General features: G+C 34.7%; 2 protein-coding genes across 2 annotated transcripts; one reads left to right on the top strand and one right to left on the bottom strand.

Moving 5' to 3' along the window:
• Positions 1–816: 816 nt before the first annotated feature.
• LOC106721131 (spondin-1-like) lies at positions 817–6,349 on the top strand. Its single transcript, XM_045678011.1, has 16 exons — positions 817–956; positions 1,340–1,511; positions 1,814–2,049; positions 2,126–2,335; positions 2,460–2,666; positions 2,816–3,082; positions 3,164–3,329; positions 3,392–3,599; positions 3,674–3,886; positions 3,990–4,038; positions 4,118–4,303; positions 4,583–4,730; positions 4,918–5,097; positions 5,486–5,590; positions 5,928–6,022; positions 6,239–6,349. Exons 2-16 carry the CDS (start codon positions 1,343–1,345, stop codon positions 6,347–6,349), a joined length of 2,550 nt encoding a protein of 849 aa, XP_045533967.1. The 5' UTR covers positions 817–956; positions 1,340–1,342.
• Positions 6,350–7,709: 1,360 nt separating this feature from the next.
• LOC106721208 (zinc transporter 1) lies at positions 7,710–24,425 on the bottom strand. Its single transcript, XM_014516110.2, has 8 exons — positions 24,163–24,425; positions 18,145–18,335; positions 17,011–17,263; positions 15,909–16,019; positions 14,307–14,429; positions 11,922–12,097; positions 9,329–9,428; positions 7,710–8,931 (listed from the first exon to the last, which is right to left on the bottom strand). Exons 2-8 carry the CDS (start codon positions 18,331–18,333, stop codon positions 8,804–8,806), a joined length of 1,080 nt encoding a protein of 359 aa, XP_014371596.2. The 5' UTR covers positions 18,334–18,335; positions 24,163–24,425; the 3' UTR covers positions 7,710–8,803.
• Positions 24,426–25,279: the final 854 nt, after the last annotated feature.

Here is a 25,279-nt window from a genome sequence, read left to right as displayed (position 1 = left end):
AAGAGCCGAGTTGCCATGGCTGCTCTGCACACACATGGGTTCGAACCACTTGTTCACCCACCCTACAGTCCAGACCTGGCTCCTAGCGATTTTTATTTATTTCCAAATTTAAAAAAAGAGCTAAGGGGAAGGAAATTTTCCGACGATAATGAAGTGAAGGAGGCAATTTCGGCCCATTTTGAGGCCAAAGACAAAAAATATTTTTTCGATGGTTTAGAAAAATTAATTCATAGATCGAATAAATGTATTAGACTTAAGGGTGATTATATTGAAAAGGAAAAATAAATTTATTGTTATATTTCATTGACAACCCTTTCATTCCGCGAACTTTTGGACCTCCCCTCGTATGACACAGTTTTGTGAATATGATATGAGGTTGAATAAAGCAAGTAGTCAGGGGTGACTTTCACAACGATCTGTCGAACTTCGGTAATATACTACTTTTGGTGCGTTTAAATAAATAAAATAAACATTTCCTAGTACCTAATCGTCTACTAAAGACTAAAGTTTACTAGTCTATTCATATACTTGTTTTTTTGAAGAATTTGAATATATCCAAGTCTGTATTAATTTTAAAAGAGCATGTATTTATTTCAAAGTTAAAGCGTAGAGACTGACTACCGACTTACTTTTGTTTCTTGACCGACTTTTATTGTATGCGGCATTTGAGTAGCTTTTACAAGGCTTTTTAAGTTTTAATTGCGGCTCAGCTAATGAAGCAATTGAAAATGACGCGGTTACAGGCACACCGGTACAAAATGCCGTACACAGGGTTCGCCTGACACAGTTGGAATCGCGAGGGCGGCTAAGGCGGGCGGAATTTGTGTTTTCCCTCTGATTTTCAGCTGCAGTATCGTAATATTAATAATTTATTTCAAGTAATATTTAACTGTATGTTATTTGAACAATATTTCCGTGAAAAAGTTAATGTAAAAATGTTGTTTCTAGTGAAATAGGTGAGTGACCTTTCTTTGTTTGCCGTGTATAACCAAGTCGATGTAATTCGCGGATCCTTTGTTTGTTGAATGCAAAGTCTATTTAATTAGACGATAAATAATTAATGCATGTTTACTTAGTTTTTTTTTTTAATTTTAAGCTAAAAAATTTGTTAAATAAGTTAAATATTCTAAGTACATTATTTGAATATTATTTTATACGATTAAATCGGTAACTTAAATGCGGTAATTATTTGTTATGCAGTGTTGTTTGTTTTAAATATAATTTAAATCAATAAAATTGAGATTAATTTGGAATATAGTTATTGTTATTGAATTTATTTTTGAAAATTTAAATAACCTTTAATTAAAAATGATTTTTAATACTTTTCTACGCCCATCAGAGGATGATGTTGCTGTTAGTTGTGGGCTTGTTGGCGAGTGCGCGCGGCACTCCAGCGCCCCCTACCGCGACGTGCGATCGCGCTCCGCCGCACGCCCAGCCCGCCGACAGGTATTACAAGCTGAGCATCGCTGGTGATCCTGATTTATATCTACCCGGAGAACTGTACACGGGTAATTCGTAAAAAATACTTACAGTTATCTTTTACAGTTTATGCGATTTTATGTAAACTCGTAGTCGCCCGTTGTTTAAAATTTGACCATCATTTATAGTCAAAGTTTGTTTTATTTTGGATTGAAAACAATTTTATGCACTTCTTCTCTTCATTAACTTTGTGTCAAATTTCTTATTCATCCCTTTTCTCAATTTCCTTAAAAAGGGACACAAAGTTTTCTCTTTACGTATTAATATAATGATATACTTTACGTTTTAGATCAATTTTTGTTCAGCGAGCTTATGTATCCATCGCTTTCAGTGTCATTACATGGGGTAGACAGCGGCGAAGGACCGACACCATTTACAGCGTTTACTATCTGGGCCGAAGTTTACAAACAACAAAACGAAAATGATAGTAAAGACATTAATGATACAGTTAACACCAGAAACCAATCGTTAGGCGCTTTCCAAGCTTATGACGCCCAAACTAAGCTATATGAGGACTGCAAACCGGCAATAGGCAATGCAACTGCTCACTCTAAAACTGAAATACAGGTTTGTTAACAGTAAAATAGTTAGTGTTTTGTTTTCTAGGAAAAAAATATTTATCACACAACTGTGAAATCTTTAGGTTATTTGGACTGCTCCAACTACGACCATAGACGGTTGTATTAGGCTGTGTGCACGTGCGTTACTCGCGAAGCCAAAAAATGGCGTGGAAGAGCGACCTTGGTCTGTGTTAGCCCGAAAGCTGTGTCCTGCGCCCGCCGCAGCCGTCAGCGGGAACCGACAGACTCCTATCGTGGAGCCGTGTTGTGCTTGTGATGAAGCTAAATACGAGGTAATTTTAAACAAAATACTGTTTCTATTTTGTACCTTCTCTTATTGTGTCTACCTTCACCTTTTTTGACATTTCCTCCTTTTTTCGGATAAATATTAAATTTATAAATAAAACTGTTGTACAGGTGACGTTTGAGGGTTTGTGGTCTCGGAACACTCATCCCCGGGACTTCCCCCCGGAGGTGGCGCGCGCGCACTTCGGCGACGTAATCGGCGCTTCACACACCGCGCAGTACCGCGTGTGGCAGGAGGGTCGCGCCGCCAGCGCGGGGCTGCGGCGGCTCGCCGATGATGGAGCCACTACTGCTCTGGAAAAAGAGCTGAAAGAAGAAGTAACAAATAACTATTAACTTCCTTAGTTCATTTAAGATGGATATTTTATTAGTTCTGTTTGTTTGAACATAATCTTTCTCTATTCCTAGCACTAGTCTTTTTTAAGAGTTTTATTTGTGAATAGTGCTATATACATTCTTGTCACCAGAGCGATCACATAAGGACAATAATCAAGGCACGTGGTATATCTTGGCAACAAGTATCTAGCGGCGGTATACCGAGCACCTTCGCGGTGTTCAGAGTAGACGCTAAGCACCACCTGATGTCTCTCGCCGCTAAGCTGGCGCCCTCGCCCGACTGGATCGTTGGCGTCTCCGCGCTGGAACTCTGCAACGCAAACTGTACCTGGACCAGGTCTGCTACTCTGCCTCTGTATCCCTACGACGCCGGTACTGATAGCGGCCTGAGTTATACGGTAAATGTTTGTAATTTATATGTAATGCCCTCTCCTGCTATTTTAATTGTACTCTAAACTTCCCACTGTTTATTCGATAAGGCGCGCCGTCAGCCGACGTCACCGCCAGCGCCTGTGCGCGCCCTGCGACCGGACTGGCCGCGCGACCCACGCTCACCTTTCTACAACCAGGCCGGCGAGATGCGGCCTTTTGCACGCCTCAGGCTCTCACGACTGCGACTCTACGAGAAGAGCTGCGAACCTACAGGTAATAATACATATGGAAAGCTACAAAGTTTCTTACTTCTTAATGTAATGCCTCGTTGCCAGAGCCGATCGGGGAGCCAATACCCGAGGCCGGCGGGGGTTCGTGCGCAACGCAGGCGTGGGGACAGTGGGGTCCGTGCAGCACGACATGCGGCCCGGGTCGCGCCGCGCGCCAGCGACACTACATATGGCCCGCGCGCGCGCTCACCGACGGTTGCCGCGCGACGCTCACCGAGTACCGCCACTGCCACGGCCCGAGGGCTCACTGCAGGTCTCTATTCGATTCAGAAACCATGGTAGGTATTAGAACCATATCATAATATTTTGGTATTTGTATTTTGTCAGGTTGATATCGGAGTACGAGGCGGAACCGGCGGAGAGTCACGGGCCATGCGCGGTGTCGGCGTGGAGTGAGTGGTCGCCGTGCGAGGGGTGCGGAGTGCGCGCCCGCACCAGACATTACGTGGTGCCGCGCGCCCGCAAGCGCTGCCACGTCGGCTACCGCGCCCGCACCGTGCTCAGCCAAGCGATACCCTGCGCCGCCGGACCTTGTAACAAGTTAGACTTCTTTGTACCCTACATACTATATTATATGAAAATTGGGAGATAGACAATGTCCATACTACTAACTGCAGTTGAAACTTTTTTGATGTTTTTACAGACCTACCGGAAAATTTGTAAATGCAACAAACTTCGACTGGTTTTTCGTGGTAAGATATTTTTTATAGTTAAAACTTAAAGTTAGTTTTACTCACGGTTTTGAAATTTAGAATATAACCATTTATTTAGGATAATCCCAGTGGGGAGTGTGAGGTGAGCGGGTGGGGCGAGTGGTCTCCGTGCTCTGCGCGCTGCGGGCGCGGCAGGCGCGTGCGTAGCCGCCTGTACGTGGCGCAAGACCCGCGCGTGCAGCGACATCTCACGCGCCGCCTGCTGCATGAGTGGAACCAGCGGTTTGCCCATATACAGGATCTGGTAAGCCGGTTGATACGAAATCTTTAATTTACTTACTATTGCTTGATATTTGGTAATTATAAATTGCACAGTAATAAGTATCTAATATATAAAATTCTCGTGTCACAGTTTTCGTTCCCGTACTCCTCCGAAACGGCTTGACCGATTCTCATGAAACTTTGTGAGCATATTCAGTAGGTCTGAGAATCGGCCAACATCTATTTTTCACTTTTTTTTTTATTAACTGCGCGCGAACGGAGTCGCGGGCGACAGCTAGTATAATATATACTTTACCTGTAGGAGCCTGCTCCATTGAACACGACGGCCGAGGACTCCGAGGTGGAGCGGCTGGTGCAGGAGCGGCTGGAGCAGTGTCAGTTCACGCTGACGCAGCAGGAAGCGCTCTGCGACGGTGATGGTGACTGCCACCACGACGGAAAGCCACAAGGTTTAATTAAATAGAAACTACTTGGCCTTAGTTCATCACTTTTTATGTAATTGATTATCAGAAGAAATGAATAGAATGTATCACATCGTTTGTAAGTGACAAGTGGTCTCTTGCCGTTCGCAGCCTATATAATAATTTAGAAAGCTCTTTCTTAAAATAGTATTTTTTTTTAAACGGTGATAAGCAGACATCTGTTCGCTGCCGGTGTCGGTTGGCCCTTGCCGCGGGTACGAGGAGCGTTGGTTCTACGACAAAGCGCGCGGCTCCTGCGAACCCTTCGGCTTCACCGGTTGCGGCGGAAACGCCAACAATTTCCGCACCAGGGACATGTGCCAGCGGCACTGCCAGCTCACTCTCAATGCCACTGGTAGGGCAACATATTTATCAAGTTACATATTAACATTTTGGATTTGTGGTTGTTCTATCAATGCAAGAATAGGCAAATGAATTTGAATAGGTTTGGATACGTTGCAATGCTATCTTGTAATTGGAGCTAATATATAGGCCGTTGCCTATTATAGGTACAATTATTCCATTATCATTTCATTAATTATCCATTACAAGATTGCTGCAAACAAAATCGGTTTTCCGCGAAGCATATGTATTATAGCTAATAGCGACATATCTTAGAGAAAGTGGAGTGACAACTCTTTCTTTTACACAACATTTTTCTATGTTTATTTATCAATTTTTTAAAAACTAGATACTTACATGGAATTTTAGGGTCACCTCTGATGTATTTGATCTGCTTCTAGTTAAAGCTCAAACTGTAAACGTCGAAACGATACTGACTAAAAAATTGAAGCCAACTCCATCCCGTGAGGATAATGAAGTTATGGTGAACGATAGCCCAGCGCTTGGTAAGTTACGTTTTCTAATACCTCTCAAATTCACTGCCTATTTTATCCTGTTATTCCTCTAGTATATAAGGTGGCAAACGAGCAAGCAGCCACCTGGATTCCTCATACCCTGCCCATAGACATCTTCAATTGCAGATGCGTTGCCTACCTTTAATCGATAGAGGAGGCGATACAAAAAGTGGATATTACTGCTTTAGCTAAAAATATTGTCCGTCATGGACAAGAAAATAATTTTCCATTAAAAGTGCTCATGAGATAAACACCTCAATCTACGAGACTGAAAAAATATGCTTTAGCTATAATTATAAAGTAGATAGATATGTGTATTATATTATAGATAGTGACGATTGTGTGACGGGTCCGTGGCTGGGATGGAGCGACTGCGTTGGAGACTGCGACTACGCTATCAAACTTAACTATCGTCTTATTGTGGTATGTTTAATATTTATTATATTAAAATAAGGGTTTATAATATTTATTAACATAATATTTCTTATATAACTGATTCCGAATTCAGTTTAATTCTACACATAGTGATTATAAGATTGTATTCGATGGGTCTCATGTAAACAATTGTATCTCACAATTTTTTATTTCTCACAATGTTTAATTTATCTTTAATCAATTTTGTGGGTACTATTGTTTCAGCAGACTGGTTCAGGAATGGGAAAACCATGTCAGAAGTTGATTAAAAGCCGGACCTGCAGGCCTGGAAATTGTCGTAGACTTTTCACTTTTACAAATAACACTTCTTTTTAATGAGATATAGGTGATACTGAAATTATAATTTGTAGTGTTATTATAATTTGTTGAAAAAATAGTATTAGGTACCTGTGTCATTAATTATTAATTGGTGTTATGAAATGTAATAAATCATTATCTAAGAAATGTAAACATTTAGTATCGATACTTATTAAATTATTGTTGTTGTGGTGTTAGTGCTTTTTATAAAATAATAAGATTAATTGTTAAATATTGTTCTTATCTTATTGGAAATTGTATTAATATCAGTTCAATTCAATCCATAATCAAAAAAAAATACAATAATTGCATAATAATTGTAATAATGTTATTTGAGTAAAATAAAAAAGCAAATATAGTTAAAATATTTTTAATTTCTAAATCGAAAACAAAATTCAACAAAGCTTTGTACATAGTTTTTAATTAATAATTCGTCAACATCATAATCCTTAAGACGATTATAAAGTACTTGAAAACGTTATCAAGTTTTTAACAAGCAATTTTATTTAATACTGCCTGCTAGGAACATCACAGTCTTATTTATATTAATTAAAATAAATTCACATTTGACGCACGTCGAGGACATATGTACGTTTAAAGGTTAAGGCGTATTCGTCCACTCCTCGTCCAACTGGCGCGTTGTCGACGGGAGAGTGAACAGAGGGCCTAACACGAATATTCGAGAAAACGTTTTCGTAACATCATCGACAAAATTTATATTAAAATTTGTGCAGCGCCGGACTTAACGTATACCAGCAAATCTCATACAAATGGCATATTTGTCGATGATGTTACAAAGGCGCGTGCAAATATTCGTGGTAGGCCTTCAAAAGTATCGCTACACTAGACATATATTGTTATCCTTTACATTTTGTTTTAAAAAACTGAGAGAACAATATGCGTCCATACACGTCTCACCAAACCACAGTGAGATATTTTATTAAGCATCGTACTTAAAATAATTTCATGCTATTGAAAACAAAGAAGTTTAACAATCCTTGTACCTATTTCAATAATTACTAAATTACTAAAATAAGGAAGTAAGACTAATAAAAATAAGGAAGAATAATAGTTCCTTTTTTAATTTCAAGGGGTCTTATTAAATTTTAACAAATAAATTTACGAAACAAAAGAAAAAACAATCGGTTTTTGAAAGTATTTTTCCAATATATTTTATAAGTTCATTTGTACTTTCTTGTATGTTGAACGTTTCATTAGTAAGATTCGCGTAATCGCTCACTATTGCTGTAAATTTTCACTGCCGAAAAACTATTATAAAAGAAAAAGTGTTTTCTTAAAGATAATAAGAGAGAATATGTTTTTATACAAGTATTCCGGCAGTGTAAACTGTTACTAATTTTTATTAATATCCAGCTTACCATTTCAGCCATTGAATCCTGCGCTGGATTATAACTGGAAAAATGTAACTAAAAGAGTTGTATAAAAGCTTGTGATTATAAAAAACATTTTTCCATTGTATAAATACTAGTTTAATAAAGCCTGATTATAATTGGCACTCAAATGAAGCTGTAACTGTGATGGGTAAATTAAGCTCTTTTATTAGGAACAAGTAGAGTAGACTCGTTTAATCTCATATAGTGGTTACTCAATCTTTGAAGCACTAGTTTAAAGTATGTAAATAAAATTGTTTACTTCTACATTGTGGTCTAATTTCCCAATTCCTACATTTAAACTGTCTCAAAGTAGTCTTAATCAAGACAAAGTGAAGTCTTTAGCTCGGTTATTACTCACATACATAATATATAATTTGGATACTTATTTTTTATACATTTTTCATACCTATATATCAAAATCTCCAAAGCCAAAATGGTTCCAATTTCAATCAATACTATTATCAACTAATTTTACACTGTAACACCCGCTCAAGTTTCTTGCTATTCACAGTAAATGGTCTTAGACCAGTAATCGGCAATCTGCGTCTTTGTAGCATCTCATTTATAGTTTGAAGTTAGTTTAGTACACATTTAGTACAATAAACTGCAATGTTGGCCACAATAAAATGTTTCCTCTCACACATATTATGTATTCAAAAAATATATTCTAGTACATATTTCTCACGTTTCTAAATAGATATATAGACCATTTGTTTTTAACAAATCGTCAACACATAACATCGAGAAAACGGTTGCTAACTCGAGAAAGGTTGCCGACCCCTGTCTAAGACTAGAATCTTGTTGACGTTTAGTGACAGCGCGGCAATGCCACGGTACTCTTGATTTTTTATTCACTTTCACTGACTCATAGACCGTGGTTATAATATTAGCTCGCAAATAGAATACACTCGTAATGTGTAAAACTTCTTTGGTTAGACTAAAACTAATCTAAAATTATTTTAATCTTAACATTAGTTAAAAAAATGCAGCATTTTAGTACCCATTGAGCTTGGCACTTTTAACACATAACTCACTTGCGTGTCTTAAATGTAAAAACAAATTACTTTATTTTGTACCATTAAATGCGTGTAATGACAGGCTTGAGAGGTGATGCACAACATCGTGGCGCAGTGCATTCTTTTGCACAAGGACAGGAACAAGCAGTATTTGCAAAGTCCACTAACGCTTTTTGCTCTTCTTCGGTACCTGTGAAAATTATCATTAAATTTTTTTACTTTTTAGCCGACTTCAAAAAGAAGGAGGTTATCAATTCGACTGAATTTTTTTTTTATCAAGCCAAGTTAGCAACATTTGACTTCAACCACTTACTTAATATTAAAAATGCTAATGTTTAAATGAATGAAAGGATGGATGGACGTATAGGTATCTCCACAACGGCTAAACGGATCTCAATTAAATTTGAATAGATGTAGGACACAGTTTGGAATAACACATAGGCTACTAATTAAGTTTTTTCTTGTGTTAGGTATTTAAAAAACGAAATTTTATTTTCATATGCAATAGCTTGATCAGACGTTTCATTGTTTAAGTGATACTATTTATATCATAAAATTAAATCAAAGTAACCATTGTAAACATTTACCACTAATTGAAGTCAGAGTAAATTCTGGCTGTAGAGTTACTAGGCCGATTCCATGTCGTTTGAACACGTCGCAAACTAGTTCAGAATTTCGCAAATAGTCCTGAAAAAAGTTAAAATGATTTTTATTAAAAAAAAATTACAGTAGGTATCGATAAAAACTTTTTCATTGTTATTCTAAGGAATAATCAGATGGAGTTTTTTGAGTACTTCCTTCGTTTTTTAATCGGGTAAGGAGTGTGTCATTGTGATATGATGACAAGGTTAACAGTTAGTCTCTGATATAAATGCCATTCATATTTTACCCATAGGGTATCATTTGATATGAATATGTCTGATATTTTTAACCGTTTCAGTCTTATCAGTAGGGGAACCTGTGGTACCTTGAACATGGTTGTACCTAAGACAATCGTTTATTTTGAAAATATCGCGGGCTGTAAATTAATCTTGTCTATTGCATTTAAAACATCATTTGTCCACTCCCGCGAGAAGTTAGTTACGAAACGTCGGCACCGCGTCAGTGTTTATGTAAAAGGTAATTATTGATTTTTTGCTTAAAAAGTACGATAATTAGATAGAACTTTATGCCAATTTATTTAACACGATATTTATTTGTCAAAAAAACTTTGTTTGTAAGTTGTTCTTGGTTTATTCCTCTATTAAATGCTGTGGTAATTAAAACCTAACATCAATCCAAAGTGTGCTTACGAAGCCTATTATAAATGAACCCTCCGCTGTTGTACCTTGACCACCCAACTGACGTTGTACTTTGGACACTGGCCAAGGTACATCAGGGTAGTTGTACTTTGAACAGTTAATATTTCTTATTGTTTTGTATTTATTTTATCATGTAACAAATATACATTTTGTCAGAGGAAAAATGCCGCGGAGCAAAAATATTTTTTAAAGACCTTTATTAGACAGAAATATATTGGAAAATGCTATAAAATTAATAAAAGAGAAAAAATTTACCCTTTATGGTGCATCTAAACATTTCAATATTTCACGAAGCACTTTGAGGCGCTATTATACAATGTCTCCGATGAGAGTGTTATGACCTATCTCCATAAAAATCTTTCGGTGAAGAAAGTTTTCAATGAAAACCAGGAAAAACTTCTCGTGCAGTATATAAAAGATGCAGCAAATCTCCAGTTTGGTCTCACTTTGAAAGACGTCCAAATACTGGCATATCAATTTGCAAAGTCTAATGGAATGAAGTATCCAACTGAATGGGATTCAAACAAAATGGCGGGGATGTTTTGACCTTCGAAAATTACAAGAAAGCACTTTCTCAATGCCTATCTGACTTGCAAGCAGCTCACATTTGGAATATAGACGCGACAGGTTTATCTACCGTGCATGTCCCTCCGAAAATTTTGGCACCGATCGGTGTTAAGCAAGTTGGATCCGTAACAAGCTCAGAAAGAGGGAACACAGTAACACTAATCGCCGCCTTAATCTCAAAATAATCACAATAATTTAATGTTTAAAAATGGAGACGATTCTTTGTTATTCTTTTTTAAGTTTAGATATTTGCTGCTTTTTTTAATTACAAATGTTAACTGAACATTTCACTTCAATATTGTTGATGGAAATAAGTATAATATTTACATATTTAAGGATAAGTTTACATTGTAACACTTCAGTGTGTATTACCTTATAACAAAAGACTGATACCTAAGAGAATATTTTTGTTAGTTGAATGTTTTAACTATTTTGATCGTTAATTAGTGTTGATATGATAATCTACCACCATTTGCTATTCTTAATATAGGAAAAAGTAAACCTGTAATTGCAAATTACAATCTTTTTCTTGTTTCAGACTTTGTGTGTCCAAGGTACAACAGGTGCGGTTTAAGGTACATCCAGTCTGTTGTACCTTGGACAGTTTTCCCTTTTTTCTTTAGAAGCTTAAAACTCTCAACTAAACAAAAAAATCTTTCATTTGATATATGCAATAAGTAATTAAATAACCTATCTTTACACATGTGTATATTTGGTCAATCTTGACCTCAATATTTATTTTTAAAAAATCAAAATGTCAAAAACTGTCCAAAGTACAACAGGTTCCCCTACCTACTAGGTTTTGTTTGCATATTTAAACTGAATTTCAAGCCATTGCTGTGAATTTTTTTTAAAGAAGTTTTTTTTTAATAGAGAAGGGGGCAAACGAGCAGCGGGAACACCAAGGTGTTCATCGACGCCCATGTACATCTGCAATACCAGAGGGATCGCAGATGCGTTGCCGTCCTTTGAAAAGGTGATACGCTCGCTTCTTGAAGGACCCTAAGTCGTAGCGTTGGTCTAAGAGTTTTCAATTCTATCAATATTTTAGAAATACGATTAGTCGTCTTCTTCCAATCATCATTTATATCTTAATAGATGGAAAATGTGTATGTTCTACATATGTACAAATGTTAAGTATGGTAGCCCATACCATGTTTGAGAAAAAATTGCCTCTGTATGAGTAAGTAGTAACCACATGAAAAGATTGATTGGATTGCGTGAAGGGTGACATGGTTAAGAAGCGATTGACAACTAAAATAACGAATGATAAATCAGGGTCATGATGAGGCACAAGTCTAGGGGTACTTACTTCATGAGAGCTGTAGGAGATGTGTGCGGTGGCGACGATCTTGTCGCGGTGCAGCTGCCACACGTGCAACTCGTGTATGGCCAGCACGCCGGGTACGCGCAGCGCTGCCGCGCGCAGCTCGCACGCCCCCACGCCCTCCGGCACCGTCTGCAGCAGCACCAGGCCCGCGGAACGCACTGTACACACAACAGATATATGCTATTACTAGGATACCCGTTCATTATTGAGTTGTGTGCCAATCACGAAGAATTCATAAAATTCTTCGAGAGGGACAGAAAATATGATATTTTCTTACCAGTTTGTACTTTATCTACCAACTCATTATTTCATGTTTTTAAGGCTTAAAGAAGTAATGTACCTTATGCTTGTTTAAAATTTTTCCTTTAAAGATAGTTTTTAAATAGTCCCCGGTATAGGTTCAAGAATTTTTCAAACTACCGCTTACTGAATCAAGTAATCAACTATCAGACAGTATAAAATGCATAATTACAATGTAAGTAACACGCAATGTTATGTAACGCTGTTATGCTTTCTCGTCATAAACGGTTGTATCGTTTTCTAACGGTCCAGTATTGTTCTGAACGTCATAGCGCCCTTGTAGCGTGCGTTACCATTTTATAAAATAACAATTGTTGTATAATGTTTCATGTTTACCAAATTGAATCAAAATTGTTATATAAAATTGAATGTAAATGTTATATAGCTTTGATCATTCAAAATTATAGGCAACTTCAGTATTTCGATATTATTCCCGTAAAAACATGTAGGCTTTTGGTTCTTGGAACTCAAATTGCTTTATATGTCGCTAAATACATAAACATTTACTTATTTTTATATATCGAGGGGTGAAAGGCTATTTGTTTTAAGCGACATTTTTTGCGATATTGACTTATATATATATATTCAGAATCAGGGAAATTTTCTGATTCAGAATATAGCCTGAATAGCCTTTCACCCCTCGATATGATTTATTCTTGAGGCAGGTGATATCGCTTAATGAAAAGTGAATACTGATCTGCTATTGTGCATTAAAACGAAAATTCAATTGTTTCATTTATAGCCTCGAATTTTCTACAAATATTTAAATATATCAATGACGTTCTCGATTGAAATTGTATCAATCTGTATCAGGTTATCATAAAACAATATTATGGTCAAACAAAACTCATGGAATGCATGAATGCGTGGGAAATACGAAAGTCATTTGTTTCACTTTGATTTGTTCTTAAAAAGATAATAACGTATTCGCAAAAGAACTTCTAACATCTATTTACTTGAAGTATTAAAATATAAGAAAATCAAATTCAAAGATAAATATCGAATGGACGTCATGCTTAACAGTATTGAAAAGGTTATTGGTCTAAGTTAATAAGGAAAGCAATTTTAACATCCCAATGAACCGGACGCGGCCTGTTACAATCCTAGCAATATAATCGTGAGAGTTGTGGACTTGTGAGTTGGTGTCTGATGGTTGAATGAATGTTTCTTACTTCTAAAACTGTAAAACTGATTTATGTAAAATATATAAATTAACTAATAAAATTTATAATTCCAGAATCATTCGTTAAATATCTGGATATTTATGCTCATGTTATACGCTTGGATTATACCCGAAAAATGCCTTAAATTCATAAAATACATTGATATAATTACAGTAAATCTCATTTATAGTACTTTCAAAAAAATGTTTAGTGAACTTTTATCAAAAGAAATACATCATTTAATTTAAAGCAAGAATTGTCTTTTGTACAATGTAATTGAAAGAAATTGAGTTGAACCGTAAATTTAGCATTGTTGTAAAAAAAAATAGAAGAAAGAATATGTACACGATAAGATTAGGATTTTATATAAAAAAAAACAACAAGACAACAAAAAACTTTTATCAAAACATTCGCATATGTTAGTGAGATCATATTTATGTAATTTGCGTACGAAACACACGCAAAGCGCTATCTCCATGTTCATTTTTTAATAATCATAAATCACGCGAAGATAAATGAGTTGCAGCCATTTCCTCGTACTGTCCGAAACGTATTGCAGTTAAAATTAACTAAAGAGTAGGGTTGTTAACCCTTGATTCATTTTGACACACAGTTTATAAAAATCAACGTAAGATTGACTTGGGTTGGAAAATGTTTCTTATTAAGTTTCTCTCATCTCTTATCGTTTTTATAACACGATTTGATTTCATGTGATTTGGTTGGACGAATTTGATTCAAATGTTGACTTCGACCTAAAACTTTGTAGGATGTTCCTCGAACCGGCAGTTTCCGCTGTCGTGAGACATATTCTTATGTTTTATATGTGGGACGAAATTATAATTTGTGCGGGTGTTTCGACAGTGTGAATTCACGATGACAATGTCCAATAAAATAGTATACTTACTGAATGGATAGTTGAATATGACGAGAACTATAGCGGCACACGCCGATAGCGCGGGGTCTGCTATACTGGCCATCTCGGGTTCCCACTCAGTGGTCAGCCCGGCGCCGATCGCAAACAGGCTACCTGGGTCAAAAACATTTATTTATTTCTACTTTATCGCACAGGAAAAAGACCAACACAAGAAATATAGGAAAGAAAACAAAGGGAAGAAAGGAACAAGCTAGTAAAAAGTGCCCGCCTTAATGCCAAAAGCAATATAAGTTCGGTTTCCACATTTAACTACAACGTAAAAATGTTCATGTTTTTAGTCTGCATTTGTATATTTCTTAAATACTAATGTTATTTGGATTTACCTTATAAATATTTATGATGACAGGTAGAATGAAAATACAACATTTTCAAAATATAACCCATGACTTAAGTTAAATGCGTTTTGACGCAATCATGTCTTGTACAATGGAATTGCTTCCGGTGATTTGTTTTTATTACTTTCTCTCTTTGCTTGTAAGCGGTCCAGATAATAAGATTTTAAATATGTATGTGTACAACAAGTTTTCTTTAACAATAAACCGTTTTACTGTTTACATTGTAAATAACAAGATTGCGTGCTTAGAAAAAGAGGTTATAAGTCATATATGTAAGAGAATGTTTAAAAACGCTAACTTTTACATTAAATCAATAGTGTCGATCAGTCATTCATTCATCAGACAGCCATCAGTCAGTATAGAGCCAATAAAGGTCCAAAAGAGGGGCTTAAGTTTGTGTGTAGAAATATTTTTCACAGCATATTATTACCATTTATACTAAGCCTAGTGACTTGAAATTTCTCATAGGGGCTTCTGTTACTACGTAGGTGAACACGTTCATTCCCTAAAGGTCTACATTGGGGGGGAAGGAGTGAAAGTTTGTATGGAGCAACGTTATTCTTGCAACAGAATTACTTGAAAATTAACAAAAACACTTTTCAGCACACAAATTCAGTATTCGTTTTTTAGTCTTTTTTCATATTTTTCTTGTAAAGATAGGTTAGGGAGTGAAATTTTGTTTGGAATTTTAAACTCTACGCAGACGAAGTCGAAAGTAGTTTTCTTATAATAACCAACGATACATCTGAGATTCCAATTAATTTATACAGTTGTTAATGGTTACCGATAACCGTTTTACATCAACTCGTTTGTCACACTGTTATTAAAATAAAATATTATTATAATTATTGTAAACAATATTTCATAACATGAACGTATCGCATTGTATTTATATATAGGTATATTGCTTGTTTAATCTTGATATTATTATTGTTTTGCTTTTTTTCTTCTGTGGTATGTAACGCAATATAATAATTTATTGTTTAACGCATTTATAATAACTCAACGAGAAAGCAATAATAATAATAAAAAGATAACAGAAAATTATAAGCTAACTAGGAATTGAATAACTGACCATGATTTAGCTGCTTTCATAAATTGGGTAAAACAAGAAAATATTTTACATTGATAAAGGTTTTATTGAATACTAATAAACATAATTTTAGTACGTTATTTAGTTTTTAACGCTAACCCTAATTTACTCCATTATTAGGTAAATATAGTGTAAAAGACCTACTGACGATGTCGATAGGTGCGTGTGCCAGCACTGGTTCTGCCGATCCCGTCTTGAGCACCACTCCGCCGCCCTCCGTCATGCTCAACCGGCGACTGTAGCTCAGCTCTCGTCCTATAAAACAACAGCTCGCTTTATAAGTCACATTTAACATTAATCTAATAGTTCACTTTTAAAATAATTAACTTTTTAATTGATGTATATTGATTGTTGCCTAAATTAATTAAAAAACAACGATGAATTGAGCTAATGGAAGCCTATCCAACTTTAAAACTGACTTCATAATCATTAGTGATAATATTCAATGTTTTGTTCAACGGTATTTAGTGTTTTTGCATTAATTGTTTGTGATACTGGTAGCTAGTCTATGTTGTTGTAATACAAACCATTTATTTTCGAGCGTATGGTTTGCAAAATAGTCATTGTTTTCTAATTAGTTCATAAATAAATTATTTGAATTCTGTGTTTTGGCCCATTTTAAATGCCATATACCCGTGTAGTTGTATCGACACTGCGTAGCACGCACTAGCCGAGCTGGCCGCACGTGTAAACACAGGTTTATTTTTATAACACAGTTTGGCGCCGACAATGTGAGCACTACAGATATGTATTTTTATCGTGAAATAATATCGCGACCGAAAATATTGCTCGTGTAGATACGCCTTTATCTTTACTAAAATCATACAGTCTAATATTTTTTTCTTTTTCACTACGAAAATATATGTGATTAATTTTGTATTTATTTGTTTAATTATAACAACGTGCACTATTATTATGTGTACGCTAGATACAGTGTAGATCGAGAGATCTCTTAGTGCGAACTAAAATTACAACACTAGCAACAAACTAGCAATAAATAACAACATCTATTCACATCTTTGTGTTTATTACTTTAAACAAGATGTGATTAGGCTATTGCTAGTTTCACACGAGGGTAGAACAGCGAGGCAGAACAGTAGACAGTGCAGTACTACTATTTTTCAAACGCCCACTTACTGTTAAATGAGTACAGTTCTGTATCGCCCTATGCTGCTCTGCCTCATTGTTCTGCCCTCGTTTGAAACTATCACACTGAAATATTACTGAAAAATGTAAATATTATTACCAGCCAGCAGCATGTAGTTAATAGTATACAGTAAGAGGCCAAGGACAGCAGTGCCGATGATGACTTTAGGATAGCGTGGTGGTTGTATGTGGGATGAGTGGACGCCGAGTTGCAGCGCGTTCACCACCAGGGAGAACGCGAAAGAAGCAAACAGCACGTGTACTGATAGTCGGCCGACCACTTCAATACGCGCCCAACCAAATGTATTCCGTAGCCGACCTTCGCGCCCCGCACCTTCATCAGCTCGCTCGTACTGGGAACAAAAGCAATATATATTATTGTTGGATACTATTGCTGAGACTGATGTTGGAAGTACATACACAGCAATAACAACATTTAAAAACATTAAAGACTAGCCTTTACCCGCGACTCCGTCCGCGCGGAATAACAAATAGAAAACGGGGTTAAAATTATCCTATGTCCGTTTCCTGGTTCTAAGCTACCTGCCCACCAATTTTCAGTCAAATCGATTCAACCGTTCTTGAGTTATAAATGGTGTAACTAACACGACTTTCTTTTATATATATAGATAGATAACGTTAAGGATGAAAATCTAGCTTCTAGTCTATGACAATTATTAATGATTTTATAGCTTTGGTATCATTAGTTATTGTTAGCCATGTTTCAGAAAAAAATAAACTATCGTAGAGATTATATTCAATTGCTTCATAACTAACATTAGGCAAATATCGTAACATTCTAATTCCATGCGTAGAAGTTATACTAAAATTTAATATGTTTAGCTACCATATATTTTGGACATATTACCTAATTAAATGCCTATTATGGATACACTTTCTATTTATTGTTTAGAAATTGAGGACACAAATAATTTGAATTATTAAAAAATAAAATTTATTGCTATTACGTGGGCGACATGTTGTAGACATGAGACTAGTTCTCAACTTTTTTCCTACACAAACATGTGTATTTAATGAGCAATCAGTTTCGTTGTCACACAATGTTATCTACAGCAGGTAGCTCTAAGCGATATTGATTGATATTGGACCCTAGATAATCATAGAATATATGAGTAGTAGTATTAGTGGGACTTTGCTCCAATCTCATTTTTTATATAATAATGTTTAATTATGTTTAGTATTAGTTGGTATTATTGTTTATTTAAGTTATTACCTTGTATGCGAGCAGTGTAGTGATGAGTCCAAAGAGCCTGCAGAGCGAGTGGCAGGTGTCGACGAGCAGGGTGGGAGAGTGTGTGACGTAGGAGGCGAACAGCCTACTGCTGAAACCAGTCACCGCCAGCAGCAGCGCCAGCAGCGACCGCGGTGGCGGCAGCCACTGCAGCCACTCTTTCATCGCCATTGCTGTATAACGATTATATCTTAGATTTATGGCACACGGTTTGCAGTGACGCAAAGCAACAGAGTTGTTTAGGCAGTCTTTAGAATATAAGAGAGTTGAAGTATAATGGTATATCTTCATTTTAAAGAACCATATTGCATTGTTTCTGCAAAACTATGGTTTCAGTTTACCTTGCAAAAAAACCTTTTCGAAAATATCATATTTTCATGTTGGGACGATTCTAGTTCAATTGAAATTATGTTACATCCGTTGATAAACATATCGAAAGTTGTTCAGTCACAAAAACTAATCTGAGACATATTGGCGAGCTGAGAATCGTGCGTGCGGTGTTCCCAACTGGTTTGCTAATAAGGACCGCGCCTTCATTCACTTTGGATTACTGTACTTACTTCTATATACCTTGAATATGTTACAAAAATGGAACGTGGTTAGACCAAGTCAGTTTCTTTTGAATTAATCTAATTTATTTTAAATGTTAACTGTTGCTGATAGTTTTTGTTATAATTATTTATAAAATTTATAAAGACAAGATAAAACAAACGCATGGAAATAAAGTAGCCCTTAATGTTATTTTTGATGTTTAATTAACATCAACTTTCAATTATCTCTTTAGGATTTAATTATTCAAACACATTTAAATATTAAGAGAATTTATATACGAAAAACTCAAAATTCCATACTAATGTATATCTTGAAAAACAATAATTTTGAACTATAAAATATGCATCGTTAATTGTTTTTAATGCATTAATGCGCGTGGCTTACTAGTTTGGGATACTTATATTTCATTTCATTTAGATATCCATCGCTGACTACAAAGTCTACAACTTAAAAAATTTTGGCTCTATACTTTGCCTAATTATGTTAACAATTTTTCAGATTTAATTGCCATAATGATAAGTCTTAGAAAAACTAGCAGCATTATGGGTAGCAAGTTATGGCAAGTATAAAATTGTAAGTAACATAGACAATTTTATTGTTAAACATTAAACGCGATAGAAACAATCTAGGAAGTTTATCTTGGTTAGCATAATATTATTGTTATAGTTAGCAACTAGAGCTCGCATTGCCATGCCACGATGATACCGATATTCTGCTTATAAATATTGCTACAGTCGAGGACGTTTATTTCCTACCCAATGACATTTCACAATAAAATTTGTTATTTTATACGAAACTCTCAACTCTCTAATAAATATTTCAGAACTATGATAAGGATGTTAATAATAATGATATGAAATAATTATTTATAGGTATTGTTATAGTTTTCATCGATCGAATAAGCAGCGCGAAAAATATCGGATCGTATTTGGGAGATAAGCAGTACATGATAATTGTTACTATGCCAAGACTTCTCCATATTTTCAAGGGACACGAAGGTAATTCTCTGTTCTGATTAAATAGCGTACACTTCTTTTCTAGAGGATGAATCTCTACAAAAAAATACTTTATGTGAAATATTTACCTTATATTAAAATCATTTGTTACAATTCGGACACAAATCTGCTCGTTTGATAATGTTGTTGTTACGACTCTTTCTAGTTGATAAAACCGCTGGCGTGTTTCGCCTACGATACGCGCAGTGATAAAACATATCGAGGTAATGTTCACAATATAACGACAACCAATCAATTTGTCAACATGATATGTAAACACTTTTACCGCTTTATTATTTACTTAACACTGTACACACTTTCCAACTATCATTTTAGAACGTTTACGTTGTATGTTTTGCTGTCTTATTTCATCGACCTAATAAAATTTGTATAATCTAACTTCGTAACTAAATTCGTAAAGGCACGAAATGTCTTTACATATTAACAAAATTGGAGTGTCCGTATGTAACATCGAAAAAAATATATATGTCGTAGAAATAATGTTTTTGCGTAGCTGATAAAGAAAGACCTATTTTTTGATTTTTTATCTGTTTGCTGTCTGTGTGTTTGTTGTCTTTGTGTCTGTGTGTCTGCAAGGCCGCTTTTGTTCCGGGTAATCTCCGGAATTGCTGGACCGATTTTGATAGGACATTATGAAGAAATGGTTTGAAAAAAATATGCAAGGCATAAAAAAGATTGAGCGTCGGTGGCTCAGGGGTTAAGCACTTGACTTGCAATCTGCAGGTCCAGGGTTCGAATCCCGCCATGTACCAATGTGTTTTTCGATTTTCGATTTACATATGTACATTTATCCGACGTTCTTACGGTGAAGGAAACATGTGACTATGGCCTAGTCACCCCTAACTTGGGGTAGGCTCCGAGCCCCTCGGTGGGGACGTATAGTGAGCTGATGATGATGAAAAAAGATTGTTATGGATTAAGGATTAAGTAATATTAAAAAAATCGTTTACTTCTTGATGTTATTGTGTGTGTTCGTTCGAGTGATTTGAAGAGTTCCTTTAAATTTTAAATGTTCGAATTAATTACCGAATCTATAATAATTTCAGATTTTACTATTTATTCCCTTACAGCATGAATGATAAAGGAGGTGTGATAAACATTTATTTTTGTGCAAATATGTGTTTATATAGATCTATGTACAAAACAAAAAACCTTAAATATTTTTAAAACTGATACCTGATGAACGGAAACTAAATACTGTACACATATACACAACTAACTACTATATGTAAAAATACATGTAAGGAAACTATTTCAAACGGTAGGCAGTAATACGTTATACGACATAATTGAGCAGGCAGTTTAAGGAAGAGCGCATTCAGCAGTAACGGCCAATCTCCGGCAATTGTGTGCATTGAACGAGTCTCACGATGTTGTATGGATCCATTCATTTCGCATAATCCTTATGACTTATCATTGTTTATTTTACGTAACAATTAATAGGCATTTACTGTTCACAATAGCTTAGTAATTTCGTATTACATAATCCGAGAAATATAGCACTAATGTTACAAGTTGGAATTACGATTTGAAAAACTAAACACTACTTCGTTCGTAACACGTTAACGCAAACAAATTTATAATCGTCTCACATTTTTATGGCGTTCATGAATTTGGTACCAGTCATTTTATTTCTATTCATGATTATCTCGACATGTATAATTGAATTCAGAATTTAATCAAGTAGTTATCCGATTTACAGACTGAAGGAATGTTTAATTAAATACCGTTGCGTCAATGAACTTTTGTTATCGGGATTTGCGAACAAAAACATTTCTTAAACACTTTATAATAATTGCTTAGGTTAAAACTGAGGTTATGATGAGAGTGAATAGGTTAAAACTAATATATAGATAACTAGCTTTTACCCGCGACTTCGTCCGCGCGGAATAAAAAAAATGCACTCAAGATAAAAAAGTTCCTATGTCCGTCTCCTAGTTCTAACTATCTCCCCATCAATTTTCAGCTAAATCAGTTCTACCGATCTTGAGTTATAAATAGTGTAACTAACACGACTTTCTTTTATATATATAGGTATAGATACATATTAATAGGTATTGTTGAAATGGAATTATTTATTGATTTCAATAGACTAGGTCGTAACTAGAGCAAGCGACTATTTCTGAATGTTATTGTTGAAGAATGAGAAAAAGCGTGTTCGGTTATTAGCCTATTTCTTTTTTGCGCCGATGAACTTTCAAAAACATTCCACTAATGTAGGTAAAGAAGCCAAACACTCGGCGCAGCTACTTATAATACACGCTTGTAATATGGTATGTACGTATGAATTTAATTGATTCTGAAAATTTTTGTATGATTAAAAATAATTAAATAATATATATTGCTTAAACACGGTACCATTTTTTCTATTTTCCAGTACAACACAATATTTAGGAAAACTTTAGAGAAATAGAATATCAGTAAATGGGATTCAGCGGCTTTAGGAAAAATAAATCTAGATTTCATCATTACAAACTAGATTTTTTAAGTAGGAATTTATAAATCGGACCTCACACTATTTATAAATGAATAGTGATTTAACTATGTTTATAAGTGAAAAACTAGTGAGGAAATCAAGAGTAGGTGTTTTAAAGTCTACGCTCGGATATTTAAATAGATATGTGACGTGGCAGGTCATTGAACTAGGTATTATCTAGTAACAAGTGTCTAAATGCTCAAGGTATCGATACTCTAATATTTTATTTTTGAATAGAAATTTACTAACAGTTGTCGATCGCGTCGCAAACGTTTGTATAATTTGATTCCGTTCGATTTTAAAATTATATCGAAAATGAATAAATATAGCTTTTTTTGATGAAAAAGAGAGAAGACCAAGAAAAAAATAATTAAAACTACACTAAGAACAATTATGCGTCGATTGATCATTGCTTCGTTTGTTGTAGTTTTCTCGGGATTGTCCAACAAAAACAATCCTTTACTTATATCGGTTTTCCATTAAAGAATATACAATATCAAATGATCTTAATTCTAGTAAAAGTGAGATTTCGTTTCGATTCAATGCACACGCATCTCAGATTTACTTTATCATTGCGAAAAGGGTGTCGCAAATGTTTACGGAATACAAGGGCAATATTAAACACAAATTGGGAAACACTGACTTGTCTTAACCGTAACCTTATTTTTTTGTACTGAAATTTCGGTCAAATTTATAAACAAAGTTTGGACGATTCCAGTCTTTAGCAAAAACAGCTCTCGTGAACGTTAATTTGGTGAGGAAATATAAATTTTCTTACTAGTATTGTTTATTTTTTATGAAGATTCATCACCCCGTCCTCTTTATTACCGAGGGTCGGTATTGTGTGTTCAAATTCCAAAGTGATCATACTGTTTGTTTGAATAACTTTTCGTTTTTTAACTAATACAGACAATTTATTTTTTTTTTAACGCAGTGACCTTTTGAACATTTTTTGGTAAATTTTGAATGAACCTTATTGTTCAACTAATACATTTATTATATTAAAGCTTATTTTAGGTGCTTATCAGTATGGCTGGACGAGATAGTTCCTAATCTCTTTTATCGAAATAAAACTAATATTATAAGATTAAAGCAATAAAAAGATTAAATGCATAGCTAATGGTTGTTATGTCTTGTCTGTTGGTAACTACTTGAGAAGTTCTTTGATTAATATTTTACTGATAAACTAGCCTTACTTATAATGTTTTTTCAAATTATTGTTATACTTTAAAAGCGATGTGTTTATTAAAAACTAAAACAGATATGTGTGAAAAACAAAATAGTTATGAATGTGAAAAAAAATCCTAATTTACAATTGAAATAATATTTATAATATAATAATATATACTTAGTCAAAGATAATATTATGTTACGAAAAGTTAGAGTTTATAAAATAAATATATTAAAGTTTTTTTTAAGTGATTTCGTGTTATTCGTATTTGAGCTATCGGAGCCTTATCGCGTCTATTTCTGATGCAGTCAAATATTTGATATCCGCGTTTGTATACTTATCGCTTTACCAACTGACCAGAGAATATAAGTAACAGCGAAGTAAATTTTTTTTGCCGAATTTTAATTTTTATAAATTTTACAAAGGTTACTTAACTTTGCAAACCGTTGCAACCTGTTATCGGTGAATAAAAGTAAAAAAAAATGATATATATGAAGTTATTGTAAAATAAAATATTTTGGTTAACGTAATTTATACTTAGTTATTAAAAGTTCTAGTTGTCATTTACGAAATAATGTAATCTTCATTTATTATACGATTACAATATGTCAAATTAGACTATAATTGTTTGTAAAACATTATTTATTCTTCTTAACTCACATCAGGGATATGTGTAAATATATATTTCAACTAGTTCAACCTATGACCTCAAAATAAAAGACTTTGAATTAATTAAATATATAAAAGGTTATCAGAGAAATTTAAAAGTAATTAAATCTACTCACCGAATTAATAATTAGCTACCGTTTCACGGCTTAAAATAAAAGCAATCCTTGTCACAACACTGTTTAGTAAACACCAGGCACATAGCAGTTGTGTAATATTGTTTATATTTTTGTTAACGTGCGGTACAGAAGTGCTGCGCCCGCGCCGCAAGCCACAAGCCGCACTGATTGTCGACTGACGCTTGTGTGAGCGCGCGCGTTCTTATCGACCAAGTTTTCTAGCCCGATAACGTTGTGTTAACTCGCGATCCGCCAATAAAAGCTTACTTCTTGACAGATATTTTTTCTTACGTCTGCAACAACGGATGAGATTAAAATCCACTTCTCAAGGCGACTACTCTATCTCTACCTCACTCAGGAACTAAAATAAAAGAAAACTTGGCTCACAGTTTACACGCAACTTTGTAAGAAAAGTGATAATAAAAATATTAATATTGAAATATTAAACTTACATACTTGCATTATTTGAATTTGTTTTTTTTTTAAATCTTGTAAAATAAAAATAATTTTTTTTTAGTTACAATCTTAATCGTTATTGGTAGTTTGGATGGGCTGAATGACAGCAGTTAAATACAGTTTCTTAATTTTTTTACACACTAGCTGCCGCCCGCGACTGCGCCTGCGCAGTATTAAAAACTTAATATGTTTTACATTTGTGCCAATTTCATGAAGATCCGTTGAGCAGATCCAGGGATACCTTATATCAAACATCCTTCCATCGCAAACATTCTCAGAAGATTAGATAAAAAAGTTTTCAAATTTAAATTTTTACTAAGTTTTTGTAAAGTAAGTATGGTGAAAAATAGGTAAGATTTGGTGTGATATTTTTAAATAATTCACCATTAATTTTAATGAAAGAGTAATAAAATCATAATCATTAAAAAAATTACAAGAAAAAAGATACACTGCTAAAAATTTAGTATAACTAATTTGTTTACAGTGATATAAAAGATATCAGGTCACGGACGTTGTAGCAGCGATATTTCCGTAACAGTCATGTCTCAAAATATCATCTCTCTCAATTAATTTAACGCCTTGAACTGAATTTTATGAGATCAAATTATACTTTTCTACATAACAATTTAATTTTCACAAGATTGAATTCTTAAAAAATTAT

This window comes from Papilio machaon, chromosome 5 (assembly GCF_912999745.1).
Source record: "Papilio machaon chromosome 5, ilPapMach1.1, whole genome shotgun sequence".
Taxonomy (NCBI): domain Eukaryota; kingdom Metazoa; phylum Arthropoda; class Insecta; order Lepidoptera; family Papilionidae; genus Papilio; species Papilio machaon.
This window is presented reverse-complemented; position numbering and strand designations above follow the sequence as displayed.

Coding starts and splice junctions, on each gene's coding strand:
- LOC106721208 (XM_014516110.2), bottom strand. CDS start 18,333: ATGGCGATGAAAGAGTGGCTGCAGTGGCTGCCGCCACCGCGGTCGCTG. Junction 16,020..17,010: donor TAACTACATGCTGCTGGCTG/GTAATAATATTT, acceptor GTTGTTTTATAG/GACGAGAGCTGAGCTACAGT. Junction 9,429..11,921: donor TCTCCTACAGCTCTCATGAA/GTAAGTACCCCT, acceptor AACTTTTTTCAG/GACTATTTGCGAAATTCTGA.
- LOC106721131 (XM_045678011.1), top strand. CDS start 1,343: ATGATGTTGCTGTTAGTTGTGGGCTTGTTGGCGAGTGCGCGCGGCACT. Junction 1,512..1,813: donor ACCCGGAGAACTGTACACGG/GTAATTCGTAAA, acceptor CATCGCTTTCAG/TGTCATTACATGGGGTAGAC. Junction 2,336..2,459: donor GTGATGAAGCTAAATACGAG/GTAATTTTAAAC, acceptor ACTGTTGTACAG/GTGACGTTTGAGGGTTTGTG.